Here is a 15,159-nt window from a genome sequence, read left to right as displayed (position 1 = left end):
CTCCTAACTGAAAGCATCCATTATCTCTACATCAGTGTGCAGAGTCAGAGTTCTCCGTATTGTTGAACAGAGCTGGCCGTCTTATTGCATTCGAATTCCTTTCACAAAGAACTTGCAGCTTAATTGTTCACTGTTTACTGCTTTGATGAAGGAAGCAAACTTGGGCTTTGCTCCACAAGGTGAACAACAAAAAAACCATTGTGTTCCCATGGCCATCCATGTGTGGGGAGAGAAGTGTGGTGCAGTGGTTAGAGCATTGGACTAGAACCTGGAGGACCAGAATTCAAGCCTCCACTCAAGTTATGAAGCTCACCTGGGACCAGTCACTGTCTACCAACTTAATCTACCTCACGGGACTGCTGTAAGAATCAGAATCGTCCTTGCCACTCTGAGCTCCTTAGAGGAAATCTGGGATATAAATGCAATAAATAAATAAATGAAGAGCCTGCTCTATATATGTAGGATTTGTGTAAATGTAGAACCCTGTGCAACCAGGGTGCTACATCACACAGGGAGCTACATAACCCCTTTCTTCTCAAACACATGGAGGGCAGCAGGGCTGAGAAACAGGGAAGTGATGGAGAAAGAGAGACCAGCAAATATAGACTCACTCTCCCACTTATGTGAGAAACTGAACACCTCAATTGTGTCCTCTGCTTTTCAGACACTATATGATTATTCATCATCGCTAATCACACGAAGAGTGCTTCTAGATGGGGCCTTAACCAAGGTGAGATACTGCAAATGGATCGCTTCTAACGCATGATGTTTTGTTTATCGTATTATATGTTATGTACTGAAGTTCTCACCCTGGGCCAGCAGGGGGATACTGTAGATAGTTATGCAAATGAAGGATCGAAAGTGACATTCAGTGATTGGATAGTTTGTATGCAAATGAAGGATCGAAAGTGACATTCAGTGATTGGCTAGTTACAGAAAATGGTTACTGTTGCATTCTAGTGGAGCTCTATATAAGCAGGCTGACTGAGCTCCTCAGTTCAGTTCTGTTCCAGCTTACAAATAAAGAGCTGCTTTGGAAGAATCGCTGTGTCGTCTGATATGTTCGCCCACAACTTAACATTATATATTCAACCAGAAAGGGTAAATCCACATGAAGGGGAGTGGGCATTTTGATGCCAGTGGTGCTACATGGATGCTGTGAAAAAAATTGCATGCTCATCCCACAATTAAGAAACATTTGGAAGCACCCAAGGCCGCTGCTCCGCTGCACAATGACTTCGTTATAAGAAGCCAAACGGGATTAACGGCCAAATTAAGGTAGCAAGTCCTTCTAGCGGAAGCCCCCGTGCAAGGACCTTCACTAACACAATTGGGCTTTTCTGCAGTCCCCCCCCATTCTCCCCTGTGCCCAGCCCCCTGCAAAAAAGTAGCTCAAGTGGGTCCAGAGAACAGCATGTTGGGGAAGGAGACTGGGGTCATTTGGTCCGGCAGGCTGTAACTCTGGTGCCAACAGAACAATTGCCATAAGGTTATACTGAATTCTTCCCTGTGTGTGACAAATGCACTTTCTATTAGGGAAGGCAGAAATCCTCCTAATGAGGGAGGGAAGCCCTTTTGTTTTGTTTTTTGTTTTCTTACAATTTATATTGATGGCATTGCTATATATTCTAAAAAGTAATCTCACTAAATGCTCTTTTTATGTTATTAAAGGAATATAAATGTACACCTAGGCAAAGAAAAGAGGGAAAACATAAAATAATAATAAATTACAACCACTGCCATATGTGTATACAGTATATGATGTTCAACTTTATGGAGGACTTTACTCAAAGCAGGGCCATTGAAATGAATGGACATGACTGTGTTAGGCCCATTGATTCCAACTGCTCTGCTCTGAGCTGAATGCCACCCTAGATTTCTTATTCTCGTTTCTCAAGGAAATTATGCTTAGCCATTTATCTATGTCCCCCTAGCTTATTTTTCACTTCAACAATGAAAATGCATCAAATCATATTGAGTTGTATTTACTTTTCATATAACTGATGGATCATGGACTTTCAGACTGCTCCGGCTTATGCCGTCCTCTCGGTCTTACTATCTCAGTAATCTTTGACACGCTCACAACATGCCAAGCTTTATTCAGCTGTTCGCATTCTCTGCTTAGTGGCCAACTACATTTCGGCAGATCTTATTAAGTTCCCAATCAATAGTGTATAGTGCTGCTTAATACTGGCTCGAGACAAAGGTCCATCTAGTCTCACATCCTGTTCTTACAGTGGCTTACCAAGTGCCTATGGAAAGCCCGCAAGTAGGACATGAATGAAACATCCCTCTCCCCACTTGTGCTCCCCACAGTTCCCAGCAACTTGCACTGAGACATGCACATTGTCTCTGATACCAGAGACAATGCACAGCCATCATGACTTGCAGCCCTTCGTTAGCCATTATTATTCTTATTCTTATTATTATTATTATTATTATTATTATTATTACCCCACCCATCTGGCTGGGTTTCCCCAGCCACTCTGGTTGGCTCCCAACTGAATCTTAAAAACACAATACAGCATTAAACATTAAAAACTTCCCTAAACAGGGCTGCCTTCAGGTGTCTTTTAGAAGTAAAATAGTTGCTTATGGACTGCAAGATCAAACCTCTCCATTCTTAAGGAAATCAGCCCTGAGTGCTCACTGGAAGGACAGGTCATGAAGCTGAGGCTCCAATACTTTGGCCACCTCATGAGAAGAGAAGACTCCCTGGAAAAGACCCTGATGTTGGGAAAGATGGAGGGCACAAGGAGAAGGGGACGACAGAGGATGAGATGGTTGGACAGTGTTCTCGAAGCTACCAGCATGAGTTTGACGAAACTGCGGGAGGCAGTGGAAGACAGGAGCGCCTGGCATGTTCTGGTCCATGGGGTCACAAAGAGTCGGACACGACTAAATGACTAAACAACAACAACAAGTTGCTTATTTCCTTGATATCCGCTGGAAGGGCATTCCACAGGTCGGGCACCACTACCAAGAAGGCCCTCTGCCTGGTTCCCTGTAACTTCACTTCTTGTAGTGAGGGAACCGCCAGAAGGCCCTCGGTGCTGGACCTCAGTGTCGAGGCTGAACGATTATTCTCCATTGATTTGTCTAAACTACATCCTGCGGCCACTACAGTTTTTGTTTAGATTATGGAGTTTGTCTCTTTTTCACCATTCAGCCTTGAAAGTTTCCAAGAGCAGGTCTCTCACTAAGAATCTTGCCCTCTCCACTGAAATCTCTTGCATTTAGTGTTACAAAAAAATGGCATCCTTGTCAATTCGCTTGTGTGTTGAGGGACAGTTTCATGTTTCTGCTTTTGCTGTTACCCAAAACTGGCACCAGAGAGATACCTGTTCCAATATAGGCATGCAAATTCAGGTGTTTTTTCTCCAAAGAAATAGTTTTAAGCTTCAAGAGTGGGTTAGATATTAGCTTCAAAAGAGGTATTAGTACAAGAAGGGTTTACAATGAAGTTCAGGAAATGACGGGGGAGGTGATTTTTTGGGAAAAGGTGGGGAGATGGACTGGCCATAGGAACAATTCATCTCTTGTCAGTTTTTGGGGGGGAATCAGTCTGGTGGTACCTGGCCTAGGCCCCTTTCAATTCTTGGGATCTTCTATCTGTGGGAGTAGAATATATAGGAGCAAGCATACCGAATCAGTTCCTTTGTCAAGGTAATGGCTTTGGCTGGTTGGTTAAGTAAGTTGGTTACAAATCCAAATAGGTTGTCATAGAAACAAATGGGTGGGCTTTTCCCAACACCCTCACTGGGTTTAGCCAGAGTTGTGTGTGTGAAAGAGAGAGTTGAAAAGCTGGATGCTGAAAACTGGAGACAGGGAAACATGTTTGCTCTATACTGGATTTTGAGAGTCCCTAAAAGGGAAGCAAAATCTGTGTGAGTGTTAATGCTGTGAGCCCTTCCATCTTATGCCAAGGTTGTATATATGTGTAAATAAAACCATATATCCTAAAGACACCAGAGTCTCCGCTGACCTACATTCCAAGGAAACCAAACTCTGAGTAAAGCTCAGCCCCATCTGGTGTCTCCTGGAGACTCCTGGTGCATAAAAATACTCTCTTCAGTGAAAGACTCTCTACTGCTTGAGTTGGAATATATAAAGTCCAGGAATAGTCTGTAGAAAAGCCAGAGAGGTAAAGTGGAGTTCTAGGGCTCTAGGAATTCAAATCGTATCCCTTGTCTTTCTTCTAAAGCTTGTTCTTTTTCCAGGTTTACTCCATACTTCCATTCTAACACAAGGCAACAAGCTGCAAAGGGAGCTGGTGAAGACAGCAAAGAATACACCCTGGGTTTGTGGGGCAATTGACTGAAATCAAAGAAGGCTAGTTCTGAGTTTTGGGTGGCCTTGGGAGCGTTTGGTATATAAACAGCTATGTAGAAGAGCCCGGTGGGACAGTAAGTGTTTTCTCCCCAAGCACCCAAAATGTGTTTGAAGACATGTCTGGCTCAATTAACCTTCATTCAGTATTGCAGCAAAGCACACAAATAATGAAAGTCTCCCATTGCTCCCATGAGATACCGCTTTGCTTGAGTCATTCTTTTTTTAACAGTTGGCTTCAGTGCATGAAACCACTGCATTTTGGATCAGATCTGCGGAAAAGGACCAGAAACTCAAGGCCAAGCTACAGGAATGGAGGACCTGTTGCCCTCTGCATGCTATTGGACTCCAACTCTCATCAGCCTGGCCAAAGATCAGGGATGGTGAGAGATGGAACCCAGCAACACCTAGCATGCTACAGGTTGCTCATCCCTGCTACACACATTGAATGCATCTTTGAACCTAACATGCAAGATTTTTTAAAAAATGGAATTGTGTCAGCTGGTGGAGGGCTGATATTGAGTGGGACCACAGCAAGCAGGGAAGGGGAATTTAACCCTTTCTTCCCCTGCCACAGTCCTGAAGCCAATCCATCTTCTGCAGCTAGTATTTGCTTTCAGAGGAAATCTGCCACTGGCACCCAACTTCATGCCTGCTCAGATCCCATTTATTCATTCGCTGTCTGTCTGTCTGTCTCTCTCTCTCACACACACACAAACAAACACACATCTAATGCAAATTACATTTGTTAAAACCTGCACATGAGATGCAAAGACCATTGAGAAGGGAGTGACAGAGGCAGGCAGAGACACCACCATAGGATCATGGAATTATAGAGTTAAAAGGGATCCAAGTGGTCATCTAGCCCAACCCTCTGCAATGCAGGGCCTGCACCACTCATGCTGTTCCCTTCCCCCACAGGGCTGGAGGAACATCATCTACCCTTTGAGAAGGAAGAAGGAAGGCTGGGAGAAGGGGTTGGTTGTGTTGGGTTGGGTTTTATTTTTACCTGCTGGTGAATAATGGGAGAATCATAAAATTGTAGACCTCCTTGGGCAAAAGGGTGATATATAAATGCAGTAAGAAATTTAACATCTAGGAGGCCGTATGCCCTGCTTTACAAAGGAAAGTCAACTATTTGAAGGGCTATCTGGTTCAAGTCCAATTTAAAGATGAAACTACTCTAAGGAAGGAGAACAGGGTCCCTACAGATGGGAGCTTTATTGTGGGTGTATTTTGCAAGATGCTCTTTACACAATAATAGAGCATTAGTGGTGGGTTTATTCTGCTTCCCCACTGCCACCACATTACTGCTGCTCAGAGGGCCTGTGGACCACAACAAAAGCAGGACAAAAACAAAACAAAACCCCAGAACATCTGCGGTATAAAAGGATACAGGATTTCAGCAGGAAGTTACAGGTTATGCACAAATTGGAAATGAAGCAGTGTGACCACCCAAAAACGTTTGCAGTTGCAAACAGCACTGAAAGCAGGGTCGTTTGAGACCCCACGGTAGCATCATGAGCATAAAGCATCATGGTGCACAATAAAAAGGGTGTTAAGCAGTTGGACCACAGGCACTCACGTCACTTGGTCACAGTCTTCCCTATAACTAAAACATATTCACTAATTAATATTGGCGTTTTATCCCAGTTTATCAATGTGATTTATTCTTTTTTTATGTTCTCATTATTATTTTAACGCTGTTGTTTAAAATGAGTGTTTTAATGGTATTTGATTTTGATTTTTAATAAAATGCAAGCCACCTTTTATTAATTTACATGGGGTTTTAAAACATTCTCAGTAAATTAATTAACTGAGGCCGGAGTCCTAAGAAACTTAGGGACTGTCCACACCTTCATTTACCCCACTGTTTTCCCCCAGGGAAGCCCAACCTTCAGTGCTGAATTGGGTTTTCCAAAGATTGGTGTTTGTTCCGATTTAGCGCTAGAGAGCAGGTTTTCCAGGGTGAAACAGTGGGGCAAAGGCAAAACTGCTGGGACCCATGCCTTGAAAGCATGCGATAAGCAGAAAACTGCTTGGGCCCATGCTTTCTAGGGATAGGGCAAGCAGAAATGTAAGTGAGCCCTTTCTTGAGTGTTTAATGGGAGTCACTTGCAAGCAAACATGCATAGGAGTGCACTGTAAATAAGGCACTGTCGTTACTTCAGTTATCTCTAAGTTTCGTACTTCACCCATTTAATGGACTTTGGCGTCTCTAGCTGTAGATCCAAAATTCCTTCGTGGATCACATCACATTTTTCAGGCTCACCGCAGCAAGGTTCTGCCAGCCCTCTGCAGGCGTTACTCTGTATAATCTTACTCAGGAGATGTGTTATCTGCAAAGCAAACATTGGAAGAAGCAGGGTTCGTAGAATCGTGGAATTGCAGAGTTGGGAGGGACCCCAAGGATCATCTAGTCAATGCCCTGCAATGCAGGAATTCTGCCCACAACCGTCCCTGGGTGGGCTTGAACCACCAGCCTTCTGGTTAGCAGCCAGACTAAATGGAATTGCTGGGAGCTTTTCAACATCACTTACCTTATTTTTATCATCCACCGATGCTGCTTCCAGTATATAGTCCTCGCGTCCATGGAAGTTAATTCTGAAACGTCTTCCTTCACTGTATGCACAGGATTTGACTTGGGGAAACGGGAACTGTTTTTTGATTATCCCTTTCTCTATGTTAAAAATTGTCTTGGTGCTCAGATCAATCTGCGGAGGGAAACAGTGATTTTTCTCGGTGAGGTATTTTTCACGGCCAGTCTTTTCTCCCTAGTGAAGAGCCAACAGCCTCTCCTCAAATTAAGATGCGCAGCCATTTGGGGGTTTTTTTAAAAAAAAAGACTGAGAAAATGTATCTTTTTATTGATGATAATAATCAAGACAAACATTCTCTTCATCACTTAGTCACCATAACATATTTATTTAAGTTAGTGACCGAATAGAGATTGATTCTGTCTGCTGCTTCCTTATCCCGTTTTCTTGTGATAAATATGCATCGATTTATCATTTTGAAGTGTTATTTCCTTTGAAATTTTCCAGCCTCTTGCTCTACCTAAGGCAAGAACCTCAGCTTGTATGGAAGGATATTAGCCAGATGCAAATGCTTGATTCAGTCTAGTACCTTCACTTGCACCATCAGGGAAGGATTTGAGGGCAGATGTCCAGGGGCCCTTTAACAGAAAGGACTCCAAATGCAGCTAGGCTGGCTTGCCTCGTTCTGAAGTGAAGCAACATGCATTGCAATCTAAAAGAGGGAGGCCATTAAGTCTAGACTCTGAATACCCTGCTTCACAAAGAGTGGCATGGACACAGGGCTGTTTTCAGCATAGGCAGCCCCAGGGTGCAAAGATCCGCCCGGCATCCATCCGTCCCCGATTGCCCAGTCCCAAGCATGCAGGAAAGTGGAACCGGCCAACCGCCTCAGCGTCTCACTGGCTCAGTCACCCCCGGAGCACCTCGCAGCAAAAGAGCCCACCGCGGTGCTCCGGCTGACGGACGGGCTATTTCCTGGACTCAAATCTCCGGCCCCGGACTCTCAGCCTGGCACCCCTGAGAGCCCCGCACCCCTAGCGCCTATGAGTAAGACGGCCCTGCATGGATATACTTGAAGATGTGGGGAGCAGTTGGTGGGGAAGAACACACAATTCCCTCTGTGTTCTCTCCCCCCCCCCAGTTGTTTGTATTTAGTTGTTGGCATCTGTCTGTCTCAAGAGACAATGAAGTGCACCTCCTCCAGTCAAACCACTATGTTAGCAGCACCAAGGCTGTGCAGTGTGTATTCAGGTCCTGGGCTACTCAGATGACAAGACACCCCAGCCCCACAGCCTCACTGGTGTGGTCAAAGTTTGGCAGAGCAATACATTTGGCTAAGGGAGCTGGGCATGTTTAGCCTGGAGAAGAGGAGGTTAAGGGGTGATATGATAGCCATGTTCAAATATATAAAAGGATGTCACATAGAGGAGGGAGAAAGGTTGTTTTCTGCTGCTCCAGAGAAGCGGACACGGAGCAATGGATCCAAACTACAAGAAAGAAGATTCCACCTAAACATTAGGAAGAACTTCCTGACAGTAAGAGCTGTTCGACAGTGGAATTTGCTGCCAAGGAGTGTGGTGGAGTCTCCTACTTTGGAGGTCTTTAAGCAGAGGCTTGACAACCATATGTCAGGAGTGCTCTGATGGTGTTTCCTGCTTGGCAGGGGGTTGGACTCGATGGCCCTTGTGGTCTCTTCCAACTCTATGATTCTATGATTCTATGAAAAGCACTCGACACACACAGACCCCCTATCTGCATCTCCTCTTTGTCTCATTTCCCCCAAAGCTGAACACACATTCGGCTCATGCTTGGAGAAAAATGAAATCTGAAGAATCACTCTAGTATCCCATGCTAGTACATTTTCTAAAAAGCATCCTTCACCAAGGAATGTCCTTCACATATTCACCAAGGCACTTATATTACTATACTGCTTCTATTAAGAGGACACTCATTCCTTATGTATCACACCCATTTCACAAATTCCCAGGTAGATAACTTTTACAACTCCCTCCCCTTTTGTCGCTTTGAAATCACTAACCAAGTGGCAGCATTCTGTGCGTCAGCCCCGGGATGGTTAAATCTCTCTACCCACCAAACCAACACTCAGCAATGCATTCTAAGAGTGACAACGCACACACATTACTTAGTCCTTTTTTATGGTGTGCTGCTAATTCCTAACACTCTTTTGCTGCTCTGTAAACTGCAAATCGCAAATTGCATTTGTTTGACTGTAACTTAGTTACTGATCTGTGGCCATAATAATAATAAAGATTGAAAGATGTACCAATGTGAAGAAAACAAGGATCATTGGAAGGTTGGGTGGGGGTTGTTATCTCAGCTTAATAACTCACGAAAGTTTGTTTGTTTTTAATTGAACTGAAATGAGCTGCATTAGGTCGCAATCTTACACAAGCCTCACTGAATGCACTGGAACTTTACTCCCTCCACCTTCCATAGGATCAGACCCCCTGCTTGCCTGTTTCAGCAAGAAGGCAAAATGTGCTATGCTCCACCCGCTTAGAAACTACAGCTGAGCAGACAGCTTCCAAGGGAGCCCCTATCAGCTGAAATCCAGGTGTTTCAGATCTTGGGTGTCTGTCTTCTGCCAAGCCCAGTGGGCTTGTACACCACCAGCCATGCTAAAGGGCAACCTTTTGCTGCTTTGTTTTTGCTTTGATGTTGAAAGCTGAGCCTCCCCACTGAGTTTCCCTGCTGAGCTCAGTCCGGAACTAAATTAACCCTGTATTTGCTGGTGCTTACTATTAGCAAATGAATTATCCATTTGCCATCCGGCTGTGAATACTTGAAGGCCTACTCCCTGCCTTGCAGAGCATTTCCCACCTGGCCTAGAAGGGAAGGACCCCAACTGACTGACTACAACAGCTGAGGTTGCCAAACAGATTCTTGGGCTGGGGTGTTGTGGCTATTGGTGTTTTGCATCTTTATTTTAGTTTCATTGTGATTTACGTGGAAATGGTTCAGTTTGTTTTTGTTTTTTTAAGTTTAATTTATTGCTATTGACTGCTTTTGCTATGCTCTAGCTATGTATTTTTTATATTGTAAACTGCCTTGAGAGGTAGGCATCTGAAACTTTTCCTGCTGTGGTAATTTGCGAGGGGGGAGGACAGAGAGGTGGAAAGTTACCCTTGAATTTGTACTCTTGAATTTGGCTGTCCAGCTGCTTAAAGATCCAAGACCGCTTCCAGAGGGAGAGGAGATTGCCAACTCTGCTCCACTCCAGAATGGCTTCCCTCCATTTTTGTTGTTATGTGGCAAATGAATTTATTGTGGTCAAGTTTTACTGGGCAACAGATACATGCACTGAGTACCGACTGACAAGCCATTCTGACTCTGGTTGCTATGCAGAACCTGAAAAGAGGTTAAAGAGTTGATTATGAGTGTACTTCCCAGAACAGTAGTATTTGCAGGCTGTTGCTTATAGCTAGACAAGCCATTATAACACCAGTCGGTTGCTATACTTTCGCACAGTTTGACTTCTGCTTTCCAAGATAGATACCATGCAGAAGCAATCTGATTATCTGAAGGCAACTCACTGGAAGATTATCCACAATGTATTGCTGACAAAGGGCCAGAATATCTTGTTTTGGTGTTGAATAAAAGTGATGACATCATGCCTTGCCCTAAGGTACTTTCCACCTCTCCACCAGGGTAATTCTGCTAGGAAATGACCAATGAAAAGCAAGCTAAGGAGGTATCTTCAAACAAAGAATTCCCCTGTGCTGTGAGTTGTTTGCACAGCAGGATACAGTCAGAGATGAAAATCACAGCCAGGAGTATTGACTGTCTCACTCCAGTACACAGCATTGATTTCTAATCATGTGTGAAAATGTAGTAAGTGGCTGAAAGAGAGAACACACTCCAGGCTGGACGGCTAAGCAGTAGCACTAAACGTACACACTGTGATTTCCTGCCGACTAATTATTAAATACTTCCGAATTTCAGCAGCAAGGGAGGCAGAGCTTCTAATGAACCTGATGGCAAACAAAGGTTTGGTTGGTAAGCCATTGACTGGACATTGATTAGGGGTCAAAGTATGAATGATGAGAAAGGTTCAGTTTTTTTTGCTGTTTGTGTGTGTGCATTGCAGTGAACGTTCAAACTGTGCTGAATGCCAACTTTAACAAAACAATCCTAAATTAATTTTGCGGCTGCCTGATTCTGTCCAAAGATGGATGTGGAAGATGCCTGATTATTATGGTATGATTGCGTCTTAAATGGGTTTTCAGTTCCAAGGGTTCTGTATATACATGAAAATCACATATCCAAACCCTTGGAGCTGCCCCGGTGCTAGCAGATGAGAGGGGAAGAGAGAGAGAGAGAAAGCTAGGGATGCTCTCACAAGAACTCTTTGCACCCTTGAGATCTTGCAAAAGCATCACAGAACCAGCATGCTGAGCAAGCCTTGAACTCCACCCCTACCCCCCCCCCCGGCCCAAAGCAAGGCAGAGAGCTTAAAAGCTCTTTCTGCACCAGTAAACCCAAGCAGGCCCAGTGCAAATAGAGCTTTCAAGGTCTCTGCCTTCCTTGGATTTAACTTGTGAAATTGTATGAAATCGCACAAGTTAAATGCGAGTGAGATGCAATTGTACTGTGCATGAATTTGTTGCAAAGATTCAGCTCAGTTTCTCCTACTACTTGGGAAACGGTGTGAGGTTTGCTGCTTTAGTTCCTGTTCCACGTCTTGAAATGCGCATACTGTTTTTGGATCAACACTTTTGACTGCATGCATGCATGGAAAAAATAAAATCCCTGCATAGAAAAATAGTAAATCAGGAAGAAACGTTTTCATTAGCATGCCTGTTCTGTAGGTGCTGAAATGTTTTAGATGGGAAATTCCATAGACACACAAACCACCTGCAACTGGAAGTCCAGGAAGAAATTTATCTTAGCAAAGTCACTTAAATAACACAGATGGAGACAAGAGAGAAAATAAATCCTGGTTACACTGTACTGTGGTAACACAGGAAATCTGGACAAAAATATATGATTTGAGGAGACATAAGCAAAGAGCTTTTATCTTTCTTACATTTCAGGCAGCCATTCAACCAAACACACAGAAGAAAAACTTCCTCAAGGTGCATGCTACCTCAGTGAAGATCACACCGTGCTGCCTGGTCACTAAACACCACCACCTCCAGCCTCTTGGGTAGTTGACTAATACTGTGAAGGCAATTAACCCTTAAGTTGCACACTGAACGATCCCTTCTGTTGCACTTCCAACACTTTACCACTTATAAATCAGTGGAAAGGAATGGCCTGGCCCTTTGACTTTGGCAAGACTCATCATAGATATCCATCACCTAACCTGCAAGTTAGAACACATAAATCATCCATAAACTGTTGTGTTTGGAAAAGGGGGAAAGTTACATTTGTAGAGTTACCTGCAAAATCCTTTTCTGCCACCGGTAGCGGTTATATTTGTAGACAATGAAGTTGAATTGCGAGCTGTTTGGCAAATCCAGGGAATCCTGCAAGAGATTAGCGTACTTGAATAAGTCATTGCTCTCCTTCTGTTCATCTTACTGCACTGTTCCCTTTTGTGTCTCCGTGATTTGCAGCACATCTGCCCTGGGATGAATTGTAGCACCTTAATGGATTGATTTTTGGAAGTGTTCAGCATCCACAAATCCTAATGATTTGTGAGCAGTGGGAACTTGGAGCATAAAAGGGAAAGGAAGGGATCTGTAAGCAAACCAGCCAAGACAGATAAAGGGCAGGCCGATAGTTCAGAATAATGCAGAAACAAGGTGTTCCATATTCACAAATCAAAGTTGCCTATTTAATCCTATTTGTGTTTGCAATCTGAGTAACTTGGCAAATTGTAAACACTTTCAATAGCTCTCCTAAGAGCTATTGAAAGCTCTCCCGATTCCATGGGCTCCTGTTGGAGCCAATTACTGTGGCTGCTGTATCAATGCAGTGGCGCAATTTTATGTACTGTGCTTGCAACTCAAGCTGACCCGGACCTGCCAAACAAGAGCCATAACTTTCATCGTCAGGTACACCACACAGCATATGCAGCAAACAATTGGTGGAAGCAGCAGCAGCAGCAGCAGCAGCAACAACAACAACAACAACAACAACAACAACAACAACAGCAACAACAACAGCAACAACAACAACAACAACAACAACAACAGAAATGAAAAGAAGGCTGCAAAAAGAAGGGGGGAGGAAAAGGAACAGGCAGTGAACAATGATAATCAGTAGCTGCCATGTATGAATTGCAGCCATGCCTAATTGGCTTTCCCTGTAGCATTTTCCCAAGGAATAGAATATTGAAACAGAGCAAAATCTCAGACTGTTCAGAGCCCCTCTGAGGGATGGATGAGGGGCACCTTGAAAGGTGAGGAATGGCTAAGTTCCAGGGAAGAACGAGATTCTGCATCAGAGACAATCTTCCTTGTCTCACCAGGCAAGATCCAGATAGACTGAACGCAGCCCTGCCATCAACATGTGGAATTTCTTGGGCAGTTGTTTGGGTCCCATTATGTCAGCGACTTTGTCCATGGAGTTTTCTTGGCAGGGATACTGGAGTGGCTTGCCGTTTCCTGCTCCAGGTGGACCATGTTTGGTCAAAACTCTCCACTATGGCCTGTCCATCTTGGGTGGCCCTGCACGGCATAGCTCATAGCTTCTCTGAGTTATTCAAGCCCCTTCACCACGGCAAGGCAGTGATCCATAAAGGGTCCGTATAGTTAAAGCTATGGTTTTCCCAGTAGTGATGTATGGAAGTGAGAGCTGGACCATAAAGAAGGCTGATCACCAAAGAATTGATGCTTTTGAATTATGGTGCTGGAGGAGACTCTTGAGAGTCCCATGGACTGCAAGAAGATCAAACTGATCCATTCTTAAGGAAATCAGCCCTGAGTGCTCACTGAAAGGACAGGTCCTGAAGCTGAGGCTCCAATACTTTGGCAACCTCATGAGAAGAGAAGACTCCCTGGAAAAGACCCTGATGTTGGGAAAGATTGAGGGCACAAGGAGAAGAGGGTGACAGAGGACGAGATGGTTGGACAGTGTTCTTGAAGCTACCAGCATGAGTTTGACCAAACTGGGGGAGGCAGTGGAAGACAGGAGTGCCTGGCGTGCTCTGGTCCATGGGGTCACGAAGAGTCAGACGTGACTAAACAACATGTCACGACTGGTTGGATGCGGAGGAATAGTGGGAGGAGCCAGCTTGGGAATCCCCAAGGGAAGAAGGCTCAGAGGCCGGGGTGGTGGGATGACAATGAATAATCAGAGGGAGAAGGTTGGGAAAGAGCAGGTGTCAGAAGATGAAGAGGTGTCAGGGAAGAGCCAGAACGCGCTGCTTTGTCAGTAGCAGGGGAGGTTTCTGAGCAGGAACTGTCAGAAGAGGAAGACAGGGAAATGACACATGAAGCAGAACAGGGGGCACAGAGTAGTCAGGCGGAGCAGGGGGTCAGAGATGGAGAAGAGCCCTATAACCCACCAGAGCCGGGAGAAGGAAGTTCAGACTCAGAAAGTGGGGGGAGCATTCACATCAGCACAGGCAAGGAGGGAAATGAAACACGTCTCGCGAGGTTTCCACACCTACTTTGTTGGTGCCAGAATCTAAAGAAGCCACTCCCCGAATTTGACTCAACAGGTTCGGACACATGATTTTGAACTGTAGCTGTCTTTTTGTATGTATGTAATATAGACTGTAAATATCACGCTGAGTGTACTGGAGTGTTACTGCAAAGAGGGAACACCAGCTTGACACTTAGTGAGTTGGGAAAGTGGGTGGCAGAGAGAAGTGGCAGCTTCTGATTATGTATGATTGCTGTATAAAATCATACATAAATAAAAATAAATAAAATATGTTTTGTTAGTAAACATATCGCACATGGAAGGAAGGTGGGGTACCTTACCGCCCACGATGCAATCTGCTTTTCTTCTTTTTCTTCTGCATTTCTCTCTCTTTCTGCTAAATCCAGGGCTTCTTCGACGCTCAGTTCTTTGTTTTTCACCATGTTCATAATTTTCAAGATTTTTCCTTGGCTTAGCTTGAGAGAGAGAGAGAGAGAGAGAGAGAGAGAGAGAGAGAAATGTTTTTGAACAATAAAAAAACATTGAGCGGGGAGAACGGTGTTCGCCCTACCCACCTGGCAAGTCCAGCTACAGCAAGGCTTGTGACAACTGCATTGGCAGTGTATCGGTCATTAAATTACTATTTCATTCATATTTTATGTTTTATCGACAACTTGCCCAGCAAATATAATCTCCCTTTGAAGCCAAGCAGGAGCCTACAAGATATCAAATATACAGG

The 15,159-nt window shown here is 44.3% G+C and overlaps 1 protein-coding gene across 3 annotated transcripts in view; it reads right to left on the bottom strand.

Moving 5' to 3' along the window:
* The window catches only part of LOC310709012, an 81,722-nt gene that overhangs the window by 40,177 nt on the left and 26,386 nt on the right, over window positions 1–15,159 (bottom strand). For 2 of the 3 annotated variants that reach the window (XR_014527289.1, XM_083508062.1), the window contains exons 2-5: window positions 14,762–14,896; window positions 12,269–12,355; window positions 6,870–7,043; window positions 6,520–6,668 (exon numbers count right to left, since the gene is read on the bottom strand). Coding sequence is in view for 2 of the 3 variants with exons in the window: in XM_083508062.1 (XP_083364188.1) it covers window positions 6,520–6,668; window positions 6,870–7,043; window positions 12,269–12,355; window positions 14,762–14,896 (545 nt within the window). In the remaining variant the exon portion in view is untranslated. The remainder of the gene's footprint in view (window positions 1–6,519; window positions 6,669–6,869; window positions 7,044–12,268; window positions 12,356–14,761; window positions 14,897–15,159) is intronic. The other variant, XM_083508063.1, reaches the window with a different exon arrangement.

Source organism: Podarcis liolepis (genome assembly GCF_965112155.1).
Source record: "Podarcis liolepis genome assembly, chromosome: 6".
NCBI classification, from domain to species: Eukaryota; Metazoa; Chordata; class Lepidosauria; order Squamata; family Lacertidae; genus Podarcis; species Podarcis liolepis.
The sequence above is the reverse complement of the archived record's forward strand: the minus strand, read 5'-3'. Positions and strand labels throughout refer to the sequence as shown.